General features: G+C 49.7%; 1 protein-coding gene across 2 annotated transcripts in view; it reads left to right on the top strand.

Annotated features, from left to right (window-relative positions):
- Positions 1–4370: 4370 nt before the first annotated feature.
- Positions 4371–20687, top strand: part of OPA3 (OPA3, outer mitochondrial membrane lipid metabolism regulator) — a 57329-nt gene continuing 41012 nt past the window's right edge. The window contains exon 1 of one of the 2 annotated variants that reach the window (XM_025366812.1): positions 4371–4612. In XM_025366812.1, the coding sequence (XP_025222597.1) occupies positions 4471–4612 (142 nt within the window). In that variant the 5' untranslated portion in view covers positions 4371–4470. The remainder of the gene's footprint in view (positions 4613–20687) is intronic. The other variant, XM_025366814.1, reaches the window with a different exon arrangement.

Genomic DNA, 20687 nt, shown 5'->3' with positions numbered 1-20687 from the left:
GGAGCAGTGATCAGCTTTTGGAGTTTTATTTTTGTTCATTTATTTATTTATTTTGAAACAGAATCTCGCTCTGTCACCCAGGCTGGAGTACAGTGTCAGGATCTCGGCTCACTGCAACCTCCGCCTCCTGGGATCAGGCAACTCTTGTGCCTCAGCTTCCTGAGTGGCTGGGATTACAGGTGCACACCACCATGCCCGGCTAATTTTTGTATTTTTAGTAGAGACGGGGTTTTGCCATGTTGGCCAGGCTGGTCTTGAAATCCTGGCCTCAAGTGATCCTCCCACCTCAGCCTTTCAAAGTGCTGGGATTACAGGCTTCAGCCCCCATGCCCAGCCTTGGATTTCTTGTGAAGGAATCTTCTCATGGAAGCAGCACAGGGGCCAGCAGGATGATGAAACATGAGTACCTCTCCCATTCCGGGAAAAGGGGGACTGGGGGGTCTGAGCAGGAATAATTTCCAGGAAGGATCCCAGGCCCTGGTCTAGGGCGGTCACCAGAGAGGCCAGGCGACCAGTCCAAGGTCGAATGGCTGGTGAGTCAGCGCTGGAGCCAACTTGGGCTCCCTCTCCCCTCCCCATCTCTGCTTGTATTCCCACGCCCCAGGGTGGCCAAGGCTGCCCTCCCTCCCCTGGTCTCAGGGGTCACCAGGAATGGCCACTGTTCCGTAACTAGGCTGGAGGGCAGGAAGAAGCACCCAGCTCTGAACAGGCCTCGCCCTTCAGAGAAGGTCTCTCCCTTTCCTCCTCACGGGTGTGTAAACAGACTCCTGAGGTGTGAAGATCCACCCACAACCCTCCTACCCTCCCCCCTCCCCTGCCCTCCCCTCCCTCCACAGAGGTTCCCAGAAGACGTTCCCGGGAACCCTTCTCAGAGAAAGGAAGAAGGAGGAGAGGAATAGGGGGAAAAAGTGCACTCAATGATTTTTCTGGGGTGGAGGGAGCACGGAGATGGGGGAAATCCAGGCTTTGGTGTTGGAGTGCTGGAGGGCTAGAGAAGAGAGGGAGGCCTGGGATCTGGGAGGCCTAGTAGTCTTCCCACCCTATCCCACTGCCATAAAGCTACTGGAATGGAGATGTTGGGGCGAGAATATATATATACATATTTTTGAGACTGAGTTTCACTCTTGTCACCCAGGCTGGAGTGCAATGGCACAATCTCGGCCCACCGCAACCTCCGCCTCCCGGGTTCAAGCAATTCTCCTGCCTCAGACTCTCCAGTAGCTGGGATTACAGACATGTACCACCACACTCTGCTAATTTTGTATTTTTGGTAGAGACCGGGTTTCTCCATGTTGGCCAGACTGGTCTCAAACTTCCAACCTCAGGTGATACACCTGCCTCGGCCTCCCAAAGTGCTGGGATTACAGGCGTGAGCCACCACGCCTGGCCAATTTTTTTTGTTTTGTTTTGAGACAGTTTCGCTCTGTCACCCAGGCTGGAGTGCATTGGCACGATCTCGGCTCACTGCAGCCTCCACCTCCTGGGATCAAGTGATTCTCCTGTCTCAGCCTCTGGAGCCTCTGGAGGCTAGTCTCAAACTCCCGGCTTCAAGCAATCCTCTTGCGTTGGCGTCCCATAGTGCTAGGATTACAGGTGCGAGCCACCATGGCCTGCCCCAGAAACTTTTTGAACAGTCTCCTTGAAGAATCAGATGAAAATCTGCACACTACTCCTTCCCTCCAAATGCTCATTTGCATTCATTCAATAAAATTAATTAAGCACTAGGCCAGGCGTGGTGGCTCACGCCTGTAATCCCAACACTTTGGGAGGCCGAGGCAGGTGGACCGATTAAGATCAGGAGTTCAAAACCAGCCTGGCCAACATGTTAAAATCCCATCTATACTGAAAACACAAAAATTAGCCAGGCGTGGTGGTGCGAACCAATAATCCCAACTACTCCAGAGGCTGAGGCAGGAGAATCACTTGAACCCGGGAGGCGGAGCTTGTTTAGTGAGCTGAGATCCCGCCACCGCACTCTAGCCTGGGCAACAGAGCCAGACTCCATCTCAAAAACAAAAACAAAAAAGGCCGGGCGCAGTGGCTCATGCCTGTAATCCCAGCACTCTGGGAGGCCGAGGAGGGTGAATCACGAGGTCAGGAGATCGAGACCATTCTAGCTAACATGGTGAAACTCCATCTCTACTAAAAATACAAAAAATTAGCCGGGCTTGGTGGTGGGCACCTGTAGTCCCAGCTATTCGGGAGGCTGAGGCAGGCGAATGGCGTGAACCCGGGAGGCGGAGCTTGCAGTGAGCCAAGATCATGCCGCTGCACTCCAACCTGGGCGGCAGAGCGAGACTCCATCTCAAAAAATAAAATAAAATAAATAAATCCCTGTTTTAGCTCCACCCTGATTTCCTCTGGAACTGTGGGCAAATCCTTTTCATCCTCTGGCCTCACTTGACCAGTCTGTAAAATGGGAAGGGGGCTGGTCCCAAGTGAATGATGGACCTTAAGTAGTCCTAAGTTCCTGCATACCTTCAGTCTGGAAGGGAGCCCGGGAAAGGTTGTTTTTATGGAATCCTGGCATTCTTAGCAATTCAGAATATCAGGGTTCACACACACCAGCACCATCATTACAGATGAGGAAACGCAGGTCCCTCAGTGCCAGGAGCTTGACAAAGGAAACTGAGAGAGTCAGAGTGGATACCAAGGAAGTCCAGAGCCCCCTGATTCTGTGTCCTGAATGTATGTTTCCTCCTGCACACCACTCCTCTGTTCCTGCTCTTTTTTCTTTTTTTTGAGATGGAGTCTCACTCTGTCACCAACAAGACTGGAGTGCGGTGGCATGATCTCCGCTCACTGCAACCTCTGCCTCCCAGGTTCAAGCAATTCTCCTGCCTCAGCCTCTGGAGTACCTGGGATTACAGGTGCCTGCCACCATGCCCGGTTAATTTTTTTTTTTTTTTTTTAGTAGAGATGGGATTTCACCATGTTGGCCAGGGTGGTCTCAAACTCCTGACCTCAGGTGATCCACCCTCCTCAGCCTCCCAAAATGCAGGGATTACAGGCTTGAGCCATGGCGGCCGGTCCTCTGTTCCTGTTTTTCTTCTGTCCCTCTGCCTCCCAGAATCTCTCAATTACCCACCAGCACTCCATCATCCAGGAATTTCTCTCAACCCCTTCCTGACATTGTTTATATGATTTTACTCCCTGCTGGGTAAGAAAGGACAGTCTGGGACATGTCCTTAAACTTATTTCTGAACTAGCTCCCTGGGGACCCTACCTCCTAATGAAGGAAGTTGGGTTGCTTGAGAACGGGTATGGTTTTATTAGCCAAGATGCTAGGATAGCAACCTCTGCAGGAATATTCTGCGACCCCCTGCCCCGCTCTGGGCCTCAGTTTCTTTGTCAGTTACTTGGGAAAGGGTTGTATTCGCTGCTTCTGGGGGCGAAATGCACCCTCAGCCTGGAGTTAGCAATAATAATGCAATCAAGGCCGGGCGCGGTGGCTCAAGCCTGTAATCCCAGCACTTTGGGAGGCCGAGGCGGGTGGATCACGAGGTCAGGAGATCGAGACCATCCTGGCTAACGCGGTGAAACCCCGTCTCTACTAAAAATACAAAAACTAGCCGGGCGTGGTGGCGGGCGCCTGTAGTCCCAGCTACTCGGAGGCTGAGGCGGGAGAATGGCGTGAACCCGGGAGGCGGAGCTTGCAGTGAGCCGAGATCGCGCCACTGCACTCCAGCCTGGGCGACACAGCGAGACTCCGTCTCAAAAAAAAAAAAAAAAAAAAAAAAAATGCAATCATTACCTGTAGAGTAAGAAGGGCTATTTACTGAGTGCTTAACTATATGACTGGCACCATTCTAACCACTTCCCATGGTCTACTGTTTTACACTCAAGATTAGCGCAGAAGCCTCACAACAACCCAAAGAGGCAAGTGCTATTAGGATTCCCATTTGGTAGACGGTAATACTGAAGTCCAGAGAGGTTATGCCACTCATCTAATATTACACAGCGAGGAAATGACAGAGCTGGGATCCTCTGTCATGGATCCCAGAGGCATGACAGAGCCATACAACCAAGGTCTGTATGGCTACGTGGCTTCCTCTTAATCCCAATGAGAGCCCTAGCTTGCTGAGCAAGGTGTATTTGGGGCTCATAGGACTAATTAGGACTAATTAAGAGCCTCCTTTGGGTGGGGACGCCAACTCGGTACATGACATCACGAAGGAGCACAGTGACGTCGGCCAAGGCGGGCGTGGGAATCCACGCGCCTTCCAGCATCCGTTAACGGCACCGCCCCCCGACCCGCCTCACTTCCGTGTATATTTGCATATTCAGCGAACGGACGCCGGTACGTCAGCGTCGACGGGGTAACGTCAGGGTGCGCCTCTGCAGTTTCCCCCGAGCGTACGTACATACGTACTGACGCACGCATGGCCACGAGAGGGCGGGGGAGGAGTGAAGAGGTTGAGGCGCCCCGCCCAGTGAGCAGGGTTGCGCGTGCCCTGTGAGACCGCCAAGATGGTGGTGGGCGCGTTCCCTATGGCGAAGCTGCTATACTTGGGCATCCGGCAGGTCAGCAAGCCGCTTGCCAACCGCATTAAGGAGGCCGCCCGCCGAAGCGAGTTCTTCAAGACCTATATCTGCCTCCCGCCGGCTCAACGTGAGTCTGACCCGAATTCCCTCCAACCTTTTTCCTTTCTCCAACCCCTCTCAGGTGGTTGCTCAGGGGATGGACTTCTGTTTACGACGAATCACAGCCCGAACCGGCAAAGTCCAGTGGCCAATAGGGAGGGTTCCTGATAGAAGGGCGTGCGGGTGGCCCAATAGTGAGGGCGGGGCGTGGCGTAAGGGGGCGGGTCAGGGCGCCGCCGCGTGAGTAGGAAATGCCAGCCAATAGAGGAAGAGCACTTGGAGACTGATGCCCTGTTAAACCAATAGTGTGAGGGATGAGAGAAATTTAGACGGAGCTTTCCAGGATAGAGGAACTAGGGGAGGGGCTGAGGAGAAACCGGACGGGGTCCTTTGCCCGGCCGTCCTTGGGCAACTTCGTTTCAAAAGCTCCACCCTGTGCCTCAGTTTCCCCTGATCTGGGAGGTGCTTGTATATCCTCCGTTTAGGACGTCGACGTGCCTCAGTTTTACTGTAGGCAGTAAGTCTGGATTAGGGGCATGGTTCGGGGGTGAAGTCTGGAGGCATGGCCTGGGAATCTGGAAAAGGATTTTGAACCAGAGAGGACGTTCATCTGTGTACTCATTAATGCGCTCATACGCCGTCCTTTCATTCGGTATAGAGACTATGCGGCCTTTTTGCTCAGCACTGGGAGATACACTCCTGATCCATGACTGTCAACCCAGAGTGGTCGGGAAAGTGGGAGCCCCGGAGCTCAGAGGAGCTCCTGACCCAAGGACCTGAGGCCAGCAGGGCTGCCTAGAGGGGGCCGCCCGAGCTCAGATCTAAAGGGCATAGTAAGGTCCGGCGCGGTGGCTCACACCTGTAATACCGGCACTTTGGGAGGCCGAGGCGGGCGGATCACATGAGACCAGGAGTTCGAGACCAGCCTGGCCAACATAGTGAAATCCCGTATGTACAAAATATACCAAAATTAGCTGGATGTGGTAGCGCACGCCTGTAGTTCCAGCTACTTGGGAGGCTGAGGCAGGAGAATCGCTTGAACCCTGTAGGTGGAGGCCGCAGTGAGCCTAGATTGTGCCATTCTAGCCTGGGCGACACAGCAAGACTGTCTCAAAAAATAATAAATAAATAGAAATAAAGGGCATAGTAAACACCCAAAATATAAACTACTTTAAAAAGGTGATCTGTGTGCTACGTGGGACATAACATAAGGGAATTTAACATAATTGGCTGGGTCGGAGAACCACTGAAACCGCCTTTGCAAAATTATGACTGACACAGTGAAAGAGATTTAACTTAACTGACTCCATCTTGCTTCTAACCTCCAAGCTATCCTTGTTCATTCCTGGGCGAAGGCTGAACTAACTTTGGGAGAGATTTAGTTTCTAGTTTAAACAAACATGGTAACAGCCCTTTCCCAAAGCAGACCTCCTTCTTGTCTGGGGACTAGATTGCCTTTGTAGGACTAACGTTAGCCACAAGATAAGAAATTATGGTTTAGGAGTCATGCAGTTGGAGGCTACAAGATTCTGATCCTCCCTAAACTGCTCGTAAGATCAGTGCTTGAGATATTCTGCAGACCCTGCACTTGATGGATCCTCTGGCCTTAACCCAGGTCAATAAACTGGCCCAGCTGATCTTGTGGCCCCCACGCACGGGGGCCACTGACTGAGCGCAGGAAGACTGCTGGGACTCCCTGTGATTTTATATCTGACCAATCAGCATTCCTGGCTCACTGGCTTCCCCCACCCACCAAGTTATCCTTAGAAACTCTGCTCCAGCTGGGCCCATGGGCTCAGGCCTGTAATCCTAGCACTTTGGGAGGCTGACGCAGGTGGATCACCTGAGGTCAGGAGTTTGCGACCAGCCTGGCCAACATGGTGAAACCCCATCTCTACTAAAAATACAAAAGTTAGGCGGGCATGGTGGCGGCGCCTATAATCCCAGGTACTCGGGAGGCTGGGGCATGAGAATCACTTGAACCCAGGGATGGAGGTTGCAGTTAGCCAAGATCACGTCGCTTCACTCCAGCCCAGGCGAAAGAGTCAAACTCCATCTAAAGAAAAAAATATATATATATGCTCCCTGAATGCTCAGGGAGACTGATTTGAGTAATAGTAAAACTCCTGGCTGGGTGCGGTGGCTCACACCTGTAATTCCAGCACTTTGGGAGGCTAAGATGGGCGGATCGCGAGGTCAGGAGTTCAAGACCAGCCTGACCAACGTGGTGAAACCCCGTCTCTACTAAAAATACAAAGATTAGCTGGGTGTGGTGGCGCACATCTGTAGTCTCATCTACTCAGGAGGCTGAGGCAGGAGAATTGCTGAACCTGGGAGGCAGAGGTCGCAGTGAGCCGAAATTGTGCCACTGCACTCCAGTCTGGGCAGCAAAGCGAGACTCTGTCTCAAACAAACAAAAAACCCTCCCGCACAGCCAACTCTGCGTGAATTACTTTGTCTTGCAGTTCTCCTGCCTTGATGAATCAGCTCTGTCTAGGCAGCGGGCAAGGTGAACCCCTTGGGCGGTTACACACCATTCATCCCTCCATCCATTCATTACTTCCTTCAGCTAGTATTTTGTGAGCTTCTGCCCTGTGTCAGGTCTTGTGCTGGCAATGCTGGCGAAACAGCAGGGACCAAGCCAGCACCAATCTGTGCCCTCAAGGAATTCCTAGTCCAGCGGGGGACGGATGTATCCCCCGACAGTGGGCAGAGCTGAGATGGGGGAGCTCACTGGGCACCTGATGTGGCATGGGGTTCAGGGAGGGCTTCCTGGCAGGGGAGACATCTGAACTGGGACCTGAAGGGTGAGGACAACACCAGGACAAGGAGCAAGGAAAGCAATGGGGCAGAGAGAGGACCACATACAAGGCCTACATAGTTAAGGGAGTGTACCTTTTTTCCCCTCTGTAAGTTTGGATGCTTAAAGTTTGCTTTCCAGGGCCCAGAATTCTTGGTTCTTCGGTGTTTGATGGGGTCATTGTTGGGGCTGCAGCTCTTAGAATGGGAAAGTATTAGATTTCACGGTTACCACAGTGCTTTCCTGTTAGCCGTCTCATTTGACCCCCACAACTGTTTTGTCCCCATGTCCAGAAAGAGGAATGACTTCCTCTGGTTTATAGAAGGGAAAATGGAGGCCTTGAGGGCAGAAGTTAATTGCTCAGGTCATACGCAGAGATTTGTGCCAGAGGCAGGACTTTGGACACTGAATTCCTAGACCCAGTTTGTTTCCTGTCTCTGCCTGTCTTCCAAACACTGTGACATTCTTAGCATTGTGGTTTTAAAAATGGCTTCTGGAGCCAAGCGCAGTGGCTCACGCCTGTAATCCCAGCACTTTGGAAGGCGGAGGTGGGTGGATCACGAGATCAGGAGTTCAAGACCAGCCTGGCCAACATGGTGAAACCCCATCTCTACTAAAAATACAAAATTAGGCAAGCGTGGTGGCACATACCTGTAGTCCCAGATACTTGGGAGGCTGACGCAGGAGAATTGCTTGAACCCAGGAGGCAGAGGTTGCAGTGAGCTGAGATCACGCCACTGCACTCCAGCCTGGGCAACAGAGCGAGACTCTGTCTCAATAAATAAATAGATAGATAGATAGATAGATAGATAGATAGATAGATAGATAGATAGATTGATTTCTGGGCCAGGCGCGGTGCCTCCCACCTATAATCCCAGCACTTTGGGAGGCCTAGGTGGGCGGGTCACCTGAGGTCGGGAGTTAGAGACCAGCCTGACCAACGTGGAGAAACCCCGTCTCTGCTAAAAATACAAAATTAGCCAGGCATGGTGGCGCATATCTGTAATCCCACTTGGGACCCTGAGGCAGGAGAATCGCTTGCACCCGGGAGGCAGGCATTGCAGTGAGCCGAGATCGTGCCACTGCACTCTAGCCTGGGCAACAAGAGTGAAACTCTGTCTCAAAAAAAAAAAAAAAGTCCAGGCACGCCTGTAATCCCAGCACTTTGGGAGGCCAAGGCGGGCGGATCACAATGTCAGGAGTTAGAGACCCGCCTGACCAACATGGTGAAACCCCTTCTCTACTAAAAATACAAAAATTAGCCAGGCATGGTGGCGTGCACCTGTAATCCCAGCCACTCAGGAGGCTGAGGCAGAAGAATCACTTGAACACAGGAGGCAGAGGTTGCAGTGAGCCGAGATCGCACCACTGCACTCCAGGCTGGGTGACAGAGCGAGACTCCATCTCAAAAAGAAAAGAAAGAAAATGGCTTCTGGAGTCAGACTGACATAGGTTTGAATCCCTACCCAGACTGGTGACTTTGGGTATGTCCTTTAGCCCCTCTTAGCTTCAATTTCCGCTTCTGTACAGTGGGTGTTATGTAATAGTCACATTCACTGGGCTCGTATTTGGTGCCAAGGCTTGTCTTGAGCACCTCCCAGCCTCTGCCATTGGGTCCTCACCAATTATGATGAGGTAGATGCTATTATTATTCTCATTTTGTGTATATGCTATATATGCATTATGCTGTAAATAATATTTATTGCATTGTTGTGAGGATTAAGTAAATGGATATAAAATGTTAAGTCAGTGCCTGGCATAGGGTCATGGCTGTCATGTAGATGTTATAGATACAACAGGCAGGAAAAAGCAAAACATCTTGCTCTCAGGTACCTTACATTATTGTGGAGGAAGCCAGACAGTAAATGAAATAAATAGTTGGCTGGGCCCAGTGGCTCACGCCTGTAATCCCAGCACTTTGGGAGGCTGAGGCGGGCGGATCGCTTGAGGTCAGGAGTTTGAGACCAGCCTAGGCAACATGGCGAAACCCCATCTCTACTAAAACTACAAAACTTAGCCAGGCATGGTGGCGGGCGCCTGTAATCCCAGCTACTCGGGAGGCTTAGGCAGGAGAATCGCTTGAACCCAAGAGGCAGAGTTTGCAGTGAGCCGAGATTGCACCACTGCACTCCAGCCTGGGTGACAGAGTGAGATTCCATCTCGGAAAAAGAAAAAAAGTTAAAATATGAAATATATTAGATAGCAATAATTACTCTAGGAGAAAAAATCAGGGTTGTAGAACAATGAATATTTAAAGGAAGGCTATAAGTGTAGACAGGATTATCAGGGAGAACTCACTGAAAATATGCAAAGGAGGGAGGGAACAAGCAGCGTTGGTATCTGGGGGAAGAGGCGTTCCAGCCCAGAGGATCCCGCATGCACACAGGCATGAGCGTGCTTGGCACACAGTACAGAGGAAACTGATGACGGGAAAGGGGGACGGTTTGTATGGGGCCTGTGGGTCACTGCAAATGCCTTGGCTTTACTCTGAGTGGAACAGGACTCACTGGAGGGTTCTGTGCAGAAGAGGGACAAGATCAGAGTTCTATTTTATTTTATTATTTATTTATTTATTTATTTTTGAGACAGAGTCTCACTCCGACACCCAGGCTGGAGTGCAATGGTGCGATCTCGGCTCACTGCAACGTCTGTCTCCCAGGTTCAAGTGATTCTCCTGCCTCAGCCTTTCCAGTAGCTGGGATTACAGGCGCTTGCTGCTGTGCCTGGCTAATTTTTGTATTTTTAGTAGAGACGGGGTTTCACCATATTGGTCAGGCTGGTCTCGAACCCCTGACCTCATGATCCACCCGCCTCGGCCTCCCAAAGTGCTGGGATTACAGGGGTGAGCCACTGCGCCAGGCACTATGTTTGTTTAAACTATAAACTATAAGTTTCTCCCAAAGTTAGTTCAGCCTTTGCTCAGGAATGTACAAGGACAGCTTAGAGGTTGGAAGCAAGATGAAGTCAGTCAAGTTAGATCTCTTTCACTGTGTCGGTCATAATTTTGCAAAGAGAGGTTTCAGGATTACAGGCGTGAGCCACCTCGCCCGGCCTCAGAATCTAAAATATTTCCTCTCTGCCCCTTTACAGGAAGAGTTTGCTGACCCTGCCGTAGAATAGTATCCCTGCGCTTGTTTTTTATGACATTGGCATCGGAGCCAGTCCTCTGATTGATAGTGTGTCCCGCTGTCTGGAGTCTCCTGATTGCTTCCCCTGATTGGATTCATGTTGAACATGTTTGGCGGGAGCACCACAGACTCGAGGTGCCTCCTAAGGCCATCCCTTCAGGGGGCTCCTGAGGTCTGTTTGTTCCGTCATTTGTGATGGTGATTTGGATCGCTTGGTTAAGGTGTAAGCATGTCGAGAAACTTTCCTTTTCCTCTTCGTGATGAATAACCAGTAGATTTGTTTACAAGGTAGAGCCGGCAGGATCTCCCATGGATTGGGTGTGAGATGGCCGACTGGAGAAGGGGCAGGTTGGACAGAAAGACCTGGAGCTCAGTTAGGGACAGGTCGAGTTGGAGATGCTACCGGATATTGCGATGTACTGGCTTCTTACATTTACACATTTTAATTACATCATTAATGTCTTCACACTGCTAATTGCCCCTTGCTCTGGCCCCCAGCCATGGCAATTGGAATTTCCCAGGGTGCACTGGTGGCCCTGCGTTCTCTCAGGTCAGGCGTCCCGAGCTGACCAATAAATCCAGTATCTGTACCTTTGGCTGAGATACTTTTGACTCAGCGGGCTGGGCCCAGCTGTCTCACAGGAGAGGCTGCAGCAGTAGCTGTGGCTGCCTGAGGAAAGAATAGTACACGCTAGAAGCATAAATCATCGATGGTGCACCCTGCTGGGGAGGCAGAGAGCTTTTTAAACACAGAATTCCTTTGTTTAAATTATTTTAACCCGAAAGTAGAGGAGGTTGGTGATGCTAGGCAGGTTGAGGCCATGCCTGCAAAGTTCACTTTTGGTACACCCAGGGAGGCTGTGAGACGTCTCTGGGCAGTGGGAAAATTCCAGCTCATCTCTGTTTATTCCTTTGGAGTGCACTGGTCCCTTTCCTGGTTTATCACACACAGTAGGCAGTAGAGTGACTGGTCCCCCAAAGATGTCCACATCCTAATCCCAAGAACCTGTTGAGTATGTTACCATGCACAGCAAAGGTGACTTTGCAGATGTGATCAAATTAAGGATTTGGGGATGCGGAGATGATCCTGAATTACGCAGGTGGGGTCAGCGTGATCATAGGGGTCTTTATAAGGGAAAGAGGGAGGCAAGAGAGGGAATGATTTGAGGGATGTTGCCTTGCTGGCCTTGAAGATGGAGGAAGGAAGGCATGAGCCAAGGAATGTGGGCAGCCTCTGGAAGCTGGAAAAGCCAAGCCAAGGAGATGGATTCTCCACTGGAGACTCCAGAAAGGAACACAGCCCTGCAGACACCTTGAGATTAGCCTAGTGAAAGCCATTTTGGACTTTTTTTTTTTTTTTTGAGATGGAGTTTCACTCTTGTTGCCCAGGCTGCAGTGCAGTGGCATGATCTCAACTTACTGCAACCCCTGCCTCCTGGGTTCAAGCGATTCTCCTGCCTCAGTCCCCTGAGTAGCTGGGATTATAGGCACCCGCCACCACACCTGGCTAATTTTTTGTATTTTTAGTAGAGATAGGGTTTCACCATGTTGGCTAGGCTGGTCTTAAACTCAGGTGATCCACCTGCCTTGGCCTCCCAAGGTGCAGGGATTACAGGCGTGAGCCACCACACCTGGCCCCCATTTCAGACTTCTGACTTCTGGAACTGTAAAATAATAAATTTAGGACAGGTGTGGTGGCTCACGCCTGTTATCCCAGCATTTTAGAAGGCCGAGGCAGGAGGATCACTTGAACCCAGGGGTTCAAGACCAGCCTGGGCAACACAGCGAGACCTTGTCTCTACTAAAAATAAAAAAAAAATTAGTGGGGCATGGTGATGCATGCCTATAGTTTTAGCCACTCAGGAGGCTGGGGCAGGATTGCTTGAGCCCAGGAGAATGAGGCTGCAGTGAGCTGTGACCGCACCACTGCACTCCAGCCTGGGTGATAGAGCAAGACCCTGTCTCAAATAATAATAAATTTGTGTTGTTTTAAGCCACTGCATTTGTGGTAGTTTGTTATAGTGGCCGTGGGAAGCGGATACACCACAATCATTCGTTCAGGTTGCTGAGGTCATTTTTTCAGAAGTGCTCAGCTCTGTGGCCATTATTATGAATTTAGCCCATGGACTTGGTTTCAGTTTTCTTTTTCTTCATAGCCATCTGATCCAAAGCTTGGTGGCTTAACATAGTAACTCTTAGCCAGGTGCAATGGCTCATGCCTGTAATCTCAGCACTTTGGGAGGTTGAGGTGGGTGGATCACTTCAGGCCAGGAGTTCAAGATCAGCCTGGGCAACATGGCAAAACCCCTTCTCTACTAAAAATATAAAAATTTAGTGGATGCCTGTGGTCCCAGCTTCTCAGGAGGCTGAGGTAGGAGAATTGCTTGAACCCAAGAGAGGTGGAGGTTGCAGTGAGCCAAGATCGTGCCATAGCACTCCAGCCTGGGCAACAGAGCAAGACCCTGTCTTAAAAAGACAAACAAAAAACCCAGTCACTCTTAGTTTCTGTTACCTTTGTGGCTTGCCTGGGCTCAACCGGACAGTTCTTTTGCCGGTTGCTGCTTGGCGGGCTCTTATCCAGGTACAGGCGGAGGTGGCTGGGCTGGAGTCATCTGGAACTGGCACTGGGCAGTTGGTTCCCTCTCAGCATAGTCTCTAGGCCTCTCTTCTCCACGTGGTCTCTCTTGCAGGGTAGCTGAATATCTCTCACAGCTGCTCAGGACTCCCCAACAGCCAAATTTTCATGCAGGAAGAAGCAGAAGCTGCAGGTTATTTGAGGGCAAGGCCTAGAACCTTCCAGCGTCATTTCCACCACACTCTATTGGTCAAAGCAGCCCCAGGCACAGACTACAGTGAGTGTGGGAAAGGACTGCACAGGGTATGATACGAAGGGGTCCCCGATGGCAGTCTGCCACAGAGTAGGCACTCTCGGCTTTGGATCTTGGCACTGCCTCTTATTAGCCATGTGACTTTGAGCAGGCAGCTTGACCTCTGTGAGCCTCCATTTCCATATTTATCAAATGGGATAATAATAGAACTTATCTCCCAGGATTCTTGTGAGGATGCAACAGGATAGTGGATAGGTGAGCCCAGGCCTGGGACATGCCCATCTGGTTGCTACTACAGGATGGGGTATACATGGAATCCTTTCTTTTTTTTTTTTTTTTGAGACGGAGTCTAACTTTGTTGCCCAGGCTTTTGCCCTCCTATGTAGCTGGGATTACATGTGCCCGCCACCACGCCCAGCTAATTTTTGTATTTTTAGTAGAGATGGGGTTTCACCATGTTGGTCAGGCTGGTCTCCAACTCCTGACCTCAAATGATCCGCCCGCTGTGGCCTCCTAAAGTGCTGGGATTGCAGGCGTGAGTCACCGCGCCCAGCCGGAATCCCTTCTTGTCATTACTGCCCAAGTACCAAAACCTCTGCTTCTGGATAAAGACTTGGTGCACTCAGATCCTTGCCCCGCTGTTTACGTGGTGTGTGTCCTGCATGAGTCACTCTGCCTTTCTGTACCCTTTCTGTGCCATATAGCACTTACCTCATAGGTCTGATGTTCCCTTAGCACCATTCAGTAAACAGTGTTTACTGTTTACTCTTTACAGCCCGGCGTTGAACCAGGCTGCCCGCTTATCTATCCCTGCTCTGCCACTTTCTATGTGACCCCAGGAAGAGTTATTTAACCTCTTTGGGCCTCAGTTTTATGCTTGTAATTGGGTTGTTATGTGGATGTTCATATCCATAAAACATAGAACTGTACCTGGCCCTCAAGTACTCTGTACATGTTTATTTACTTTTTATTTATTTTATTTATTTATTTTTTGAGACCGTTTCACTCTTATTGCCCAGGCTGGAGTGCAATGGCATGATCTCAGCTTACCGCAACCTCTGCCTCCTGGGTTCTAGTGATTCTCCTGTCTCAGCCTCCCAAGTAGCTGAGATTACAGGCATGCACCACCATGCCCGGCTAATTTTTTGTATGAACATAATTTTTTGTATGAATGTAATTTTCTGTGTGAATATAAGATGAGATTTGGGTGGGGGACACAGCCACACCATATCACTTGGCCTGGGGGATAGGGACTATGCTATGGGGGAACTGGCCAGGAGACAGCCAGGTCTCTGCCAAGGTACCTGGTAAACTAGAAAAAAACCTCCTTCTTAAGGCACACAAGCCTTTGCCCTAGGTAGAGACTGATACATTCTCCTCTGAGAATTTGTAGCCACTGACTGCCCCTCGTGTGGACTTGGGGCCTCTTTGAAAGGTCCTAGAAGTTGCACGCTGAGAATGAACCCCTAGGGGTACCTAATTGTGTCTAAGCACCTAGCAAGGACAAACATAAACTCTTTCTGCCTGTGCTCTCTTTGCCTGGGCCTTGGAGAACTCCTTCAGACAGAGTTCCAGCATACAAGCTCACAGTAAAAAAAAAAAAAAAAATTATATACCGTATGAAAAAAGCAGCCACCATGAGCGAGAGCCAGCAGAAAAACATGGCAGGTCACAACCTGCAAACATGTGAAATGATTGGATGTAGATATAAAATACCTAAGCTTATCTATTAAATGGATAAAAGAGAAGGATCTTGAAACACAAGTAAAATTAAAAATTGCCAGGAAGCTGGAAAAAGAATTAAACAGAACCTCTAGAAAGGACAGCTACAACAGTTGGTGTTCAGCTCTTAGTAGAAGGGCTGACTAACCACCAGATTAAACACAAGTGCCGAGAGGATTGGGGAGCTGAAAGGTGTACAATATGGAGGAAAACTAGTGAGCTTTCTGGGGTGCTTCCGGTAGATGCCCAGGAGTGCTACCTGCAGGTCCTGATTTGGTAGACGTGGGGAAGGGGTGGACATGTTTATTTTTAGCAGTCTGGAGTGCATTCTCACACGCACCAGTGTTTGAAAATCACTTTGCTGGAGTCTATTTATAATCACCAGAGCATCACATCAGTTATATTATATGGTAGCCAGGCTGCTGCTGGTGACCTCCAAATGTTTGTTATTATATTCTCCTATCAAGGAAACATTTCTGAGGTTCCTTTCCTAGCATATATGTATGCATGTGTGTACACATATGTAAAATTATTTAGCAGTCAGCCAGGCACAGTGGCTCACGCCTGTAATCCCAGCACTTTGGGAGGCCAAGGCGGGTGGATCACCTAAACCCGGGAGTTCAAGACCAGCCTGGGCAACGTGGCAAAACCCCATCTCTACCAACAATAAAAAAAATTAGCTGGGAGTGATGGTGTGCGCCTATGGCCCCAGCTACTTGGGAGGCTGAGGTGGGAGGATCACTGGAGCGCATGAAGTCGTGGCTGCAACGAACCTTGGTCACACCACTGTACTCCAGCCTAGTTGACACAGTGAAACCCTGTCTCTCTAAAAAAAATAAATGCCAGGCACAGTGGCTCATGCCTGTAATCCCAGCACTTTGGGAGGCCAAGGTGGGCAGATCACCTGAGGTCAGGAGTTCGAGACCAACCTAACCAACCTGGAGAAACCCCGTCTCTACTAAAAATAAAAAAATTAGCCAGGCATAGTGGTGCATGCCTGTAATCCCAGCTACTTGGGAGGCTGAGGCAAGAGAATTGCTTGAACCCAGGAGGTGGAGGTTGCGGTCAGCCAAGATCGCACCATTGCACTCCAGCCTGAGTGACAGAGCGAGACTCTTTCTCAAAAATAAAATAAAATAAAATAAAATAAAATAAGTAAATAAATAAAAGTATTTAGCGGTCATGTATAGTGCTAACATATAACAGTATGGCTATGTTATATGCATTTAAAAACATACACAAAAATTAGAGGGATGAAATGAGCATGTAAACATTTTAAAAATAAACTTATGTATTCATGCCCCCCCAAATATTTTTACTCTCACTGAAAACATTCTCCTATACAGACATTATTAAGTAAATTTGGAAACTCTTGGTGAAACCCTCTGTGAGAGTCTGGCTTTGACTTTTTTTTTTTTTTTGAGATGGAGTCTCACTTTGTCCCCCAGGCTGGAATGTAGTGGCACAGTCTTGGCTCACTGCAACCTCCACCTCCCAGGTTCAAGCGATTCTCCTGCCTCAGCCCTCCTGAGCAGCTGGGATTACAGGGGTGTGCCATTACGCCCAGCTCATTTTTTAAATTTTTTTTTTATTTTTATTTTTCATAGAGATGGGGTTTCACCATATTGGCCAGGCTGGTCTCGAACTCCTCACCTCCACTGACCTGCCCGCCTCAGCCTCCCAAAAGCTGTGATTACAGGCGTAAGCCACTGCTCCCAGCTGGCTTTGACATTCTTTGTGGCTGTCACAGCTGGCAAAGACCTAACTAAGGCACACAGTCTCAGATGGAAGAAGTGTGTCATTGGCTGCATTTAATCTCGCTGCTCCTTTTTTAGTCCCACCCTTCATTATGCAGAGGCATTTGCTGGAATTTGCTCATGTTCTCATGGCTAAATCTTCTGGCCGATTTCTGAACAGCAGTCTTTTTCAGAAGCCCCTGTGTAGAGGCTTGCAACCTGAGCAAGATGTTGATTTGCAACCTGAGTGCATCCCAGGGAATCTACTTGTCCTGGCCGCAAGCAATATGTCAAGTGGACAGGAGAGGGCGCCCGTGTCAGCCTGGGGATGGCGCCTGCCTGAGAAAGCACAGGAAGCCATCTGTAATTGACCCTGGTGTATCTCTGTATCAGTTTGTGCTCATCTGTAATTAATTGAAAACCCAGCCAGTAGGCCGGGCGCGGTGGCTCAAGCCTGTAATCCCAGCACTTTGGGAGGCCGAGACGGGCGGATCACAAGGCCAGGAGATCGAGACCATCCTGGCTAACACGGTGAAACCCAGTCTCTACTAAAAAATACAAAAAACTAGCCGGACGAGGTGGCGGGCGCCTGTAGTCCCAGCTACTCGGGAGGCTGAGGCGTAAACCCAGGAGGCGGAGCTTGCAGTGAGCTGAGATCCGGCCACTGCACTCCAGCCCGGGCGACAGAGCAAGACTCTGTCTCAAAAAAAAAAACAAAAAAACAAAAAAAAAACCCAGCCAGTAAATGTCAATCAAACCTTAAATCAAAAGGGTGTTTTTTGCTGACTTTTCAGTAAGCCCTGAGGAAGGCCTCTTCGTGGTTGGTTTGGTGGCTCAGTGGTGTCATTAGGAACCTGAGGACTCTGTCTCTGCCGTGTTGGTGCTCAGGCAGTCCTCATGGCCTCAGTAGGGCTGCTGCGGCTCCAGGCATTGTGGCTTTATGTTTCCTAAGGGAGGAAGTCTGTGCGTGTGTGTATGGAGGGGCGGGTGGTCAGATAAGTGAGGATAGTGCCTCAAGGAGGAAAATCCTTTTCCAGAAGCCCCTAGGAAACTCCCCTCACTGCCAGCTTACCACAGCCGGGTCACCTCCCGCCCCTTGGTGTATGGGAGGTTGCCCTGGTGAGTATCGGCTTCTAAACTCTAATGGAGGTGGGGAGGATGGAATTACTAAGACAGTAGAGAATAATATAAAGTAGCACTGGTAATCAGAAACACTAAAGTTGTTCTGAAATCTTTTTTGTTTGTTTTGTGACGGAGTCTCACTCTGTCGCCAGGCTGGAGTGCAGTGGTGCTCTCTCGGCTCACTACAACCTCTGCCTCCTGGGTTCAAGCAATTCTTCTGCCTCAGCCTTCTGAGTAGCTGTGACTACAGGCACCCGCCACCACGCCCAGCTAATTTTTGTATTTTTAGTAGAGACAGGGTTTCACCATGTTGGCCAGGGAGGTCTTGAATTCCTGACCTGAAGTAATCTGCCTGCCTTGGCCTCCCAAGGTGCTGGGATTACAGGCGTGAGCCACAGCACGCGGCCCTAACCTCTCTGTTAATTGCTTCTAGAAACTCCTGAGTGTCCTCTATACCAAGTTGAGCTGGTCTCTCCAGGCCTGGGAGGAGAGTAGAGGTGGGGATCATTTTCTGGGGTGTGGCTATGGTTCAGTCCATTAGGAGGCTGAGTAATTCATTCACTCAACAAATCTTTATTTAGTGCCTGCTGTGTGCCAGGAACTGTTCTGAGAGGCATGACTCAGTAGTCAACAGAACAAAGATCCCTGCTCTCATGGGGCACATTTGAGGGTATTAGTTACCTGCCCAGTGACCCCAGGGTACAGAGGGGTGCTTCAACCGGAATTTCCCGCCGAATTCCCAGGCTGAATCGAGTGGCCCACCCTGCGTCACATCCCCATCCCGGCACAGTCTCTGTGACCCGGGGAAAGCAGTGCCTTAATTGGCCAGACTCAGGAGTGGGGTTACCTCCTCCTGAATCCCTTGAACCAAAAGTTGGGGAGATACGATCCCCCAAGATGCTGGGCAGATGGAACCAGTCGTGCCCCTCTGGTAACTGGAGCACTGTGCGTTAACTGCAGTCTCAGTTGCTATAATGGAAAGATCAAGCCAGGTCTGTGGGAGGAAGCACTGCCCGGCTATTGTGGCCTGCACAATTCTGTTAAAACTTGGAGCACTGTTAGGGCAAGCTTAAAACTGGCTGGATTGGGCGGGGCACAGTGGCTCACGCCTGTAATCGTAGCAATTTGGAAGGCCGAGGTGGGCGGGTCACCTGAGGTCAGGAGTTTGAGACCAGCCTGACCAACATGGTGAAACCCCATCTCTACTAAAAATACAAAAATTAGCCAGGTGTGGTGGGGCACGCCTGTAATTCCAGCTACTCGGGAGGCTGAGGTAGGAGGATGGCTTGACACCAGGAGGCGGAGGTTGCAGTGAGCTGAGATCACGCCACTGCACTCCAGCCTAGGTGACACAGCAAGACTCTGTCTCAATAAATAAATAAATAATAAAATACATAAATAAACTGACTGGATTGCCAGGTGCGGTGGCAAACACCTGTAATTCCAGCATTTTGGGAGGCTGAAACTGGAGGATCACTTGACCTCTGGAGGCTGAGGTTGTAGTGGGCTGAGATCACACCACTGCACCCCAGCTTGGGTGATAGAGTGAGACCGTGTCTCACAATAATAATCATCATCATCGTCATCATCATCATCATCTGGCTGGATCACATCTGGGAAAGGGCAGCCACGGCAGACTGGCTTGAAGCTATGTTTACCCTGAATAAAAATTTATTGACTGATAACAACAGCTTTTATTTAAAATGCTTTCCATTATCTCAGCAAATGATCTTAACCACCTTATTAGGGAGTTTATGACCATCCTGGTTTTATAAGTGAGGAGATCTCTCAAAGTGAGAGAAACAGTTTCCCTGAGGCAACACAGGATAAGAAGTCACATCCCACTGGCTCCCAAACTCCTCCTCTTATGTTTAATTATCGGCACTTGATTTTTTGGTATATTCTTTGTTAAGATATAGTATCTATACAATCTAAAGGCTACAGTTCAATGAGTATTGGTAAATGCGTAGACCCATGTAACTAGTACCCAAGACATAAAACATCATCATCACTCTAAAAAGGTCCCTCCTCCCTGCTCTGTCTCCCTGACTTCTCTCCTTATTGTTTAGTTCTGCCTGTTGTTCAACTTGATGTAAATGGAAATTTATGTTTAGCTTTTGTCCATTTGATACTTTTGAGATACTTCTTGCTGCATGTATCAGTAGTTCATTTCTTCTTCTTTTTTTTTTTTTTGACACATAGTCTACCCCTGTCACCCAGGCTGTAGGGCAGGGGCACAAACATGGCTCACTGCAGCCTCAACCTCCTGGGCTCAAGCAATCCTCTTACCTCAGCCTCCCAAGTAGCTGGGACCACAGGCACATGCCACCATGCCCGGCTCCTTTATTTTATTTTATTTTATTTTTTATTTTTTTATTTTTTTATTTTTTTGAGATGGAGTCTTGCTCTGTCGCCCAGGCTGGAGTGCAGTGGCCGGATCTCAGCTCACTGCAAGCTCCGCCTCCTGGGTTTATGCCATTCTCCTGCCTCAGCCTCCCGAGTAGCTGGGACTACAGGCGCTCGCCATCTCGCCCGGCTAGTTTTTTGTATTTTTTAGTAGAGACGGGGTTTCACCGTGTTAGCCAGGATGGTCTCGATCTCCTGACCTCGTGATCCGCCCGTCTCGGCCTCCCAAAGTGCTAGGATTACAGGCTTGAGCCACCGCGCCCGGCTTATTTTATTTTTTGTAGAGATGGACCTCACAAGTTGCTGATAGTGGTCTTGAACTCATGGGCCCAGGTGATCCTCACCACTTGGCCTCCCAAAA

This window comes from Theropithecus gelada, chromosome 19 (genome assembly GCF_003255815.1).
Source record: "Theropithecus gelada isolate Dixy chromosome 19, Tgel_1.0, whole genome shotgun sequence".
Classification (NCBI taxonomy): domain Eukaryota; kingdom Metazoa; phylum Chordata; class Mammalia; order Primates; family Cercopithecidae; genus Theropithecus; species Theropithecus gelada.
This window is presented reverse-complemented; position numbering and strand designations above follow the sequence as displayed.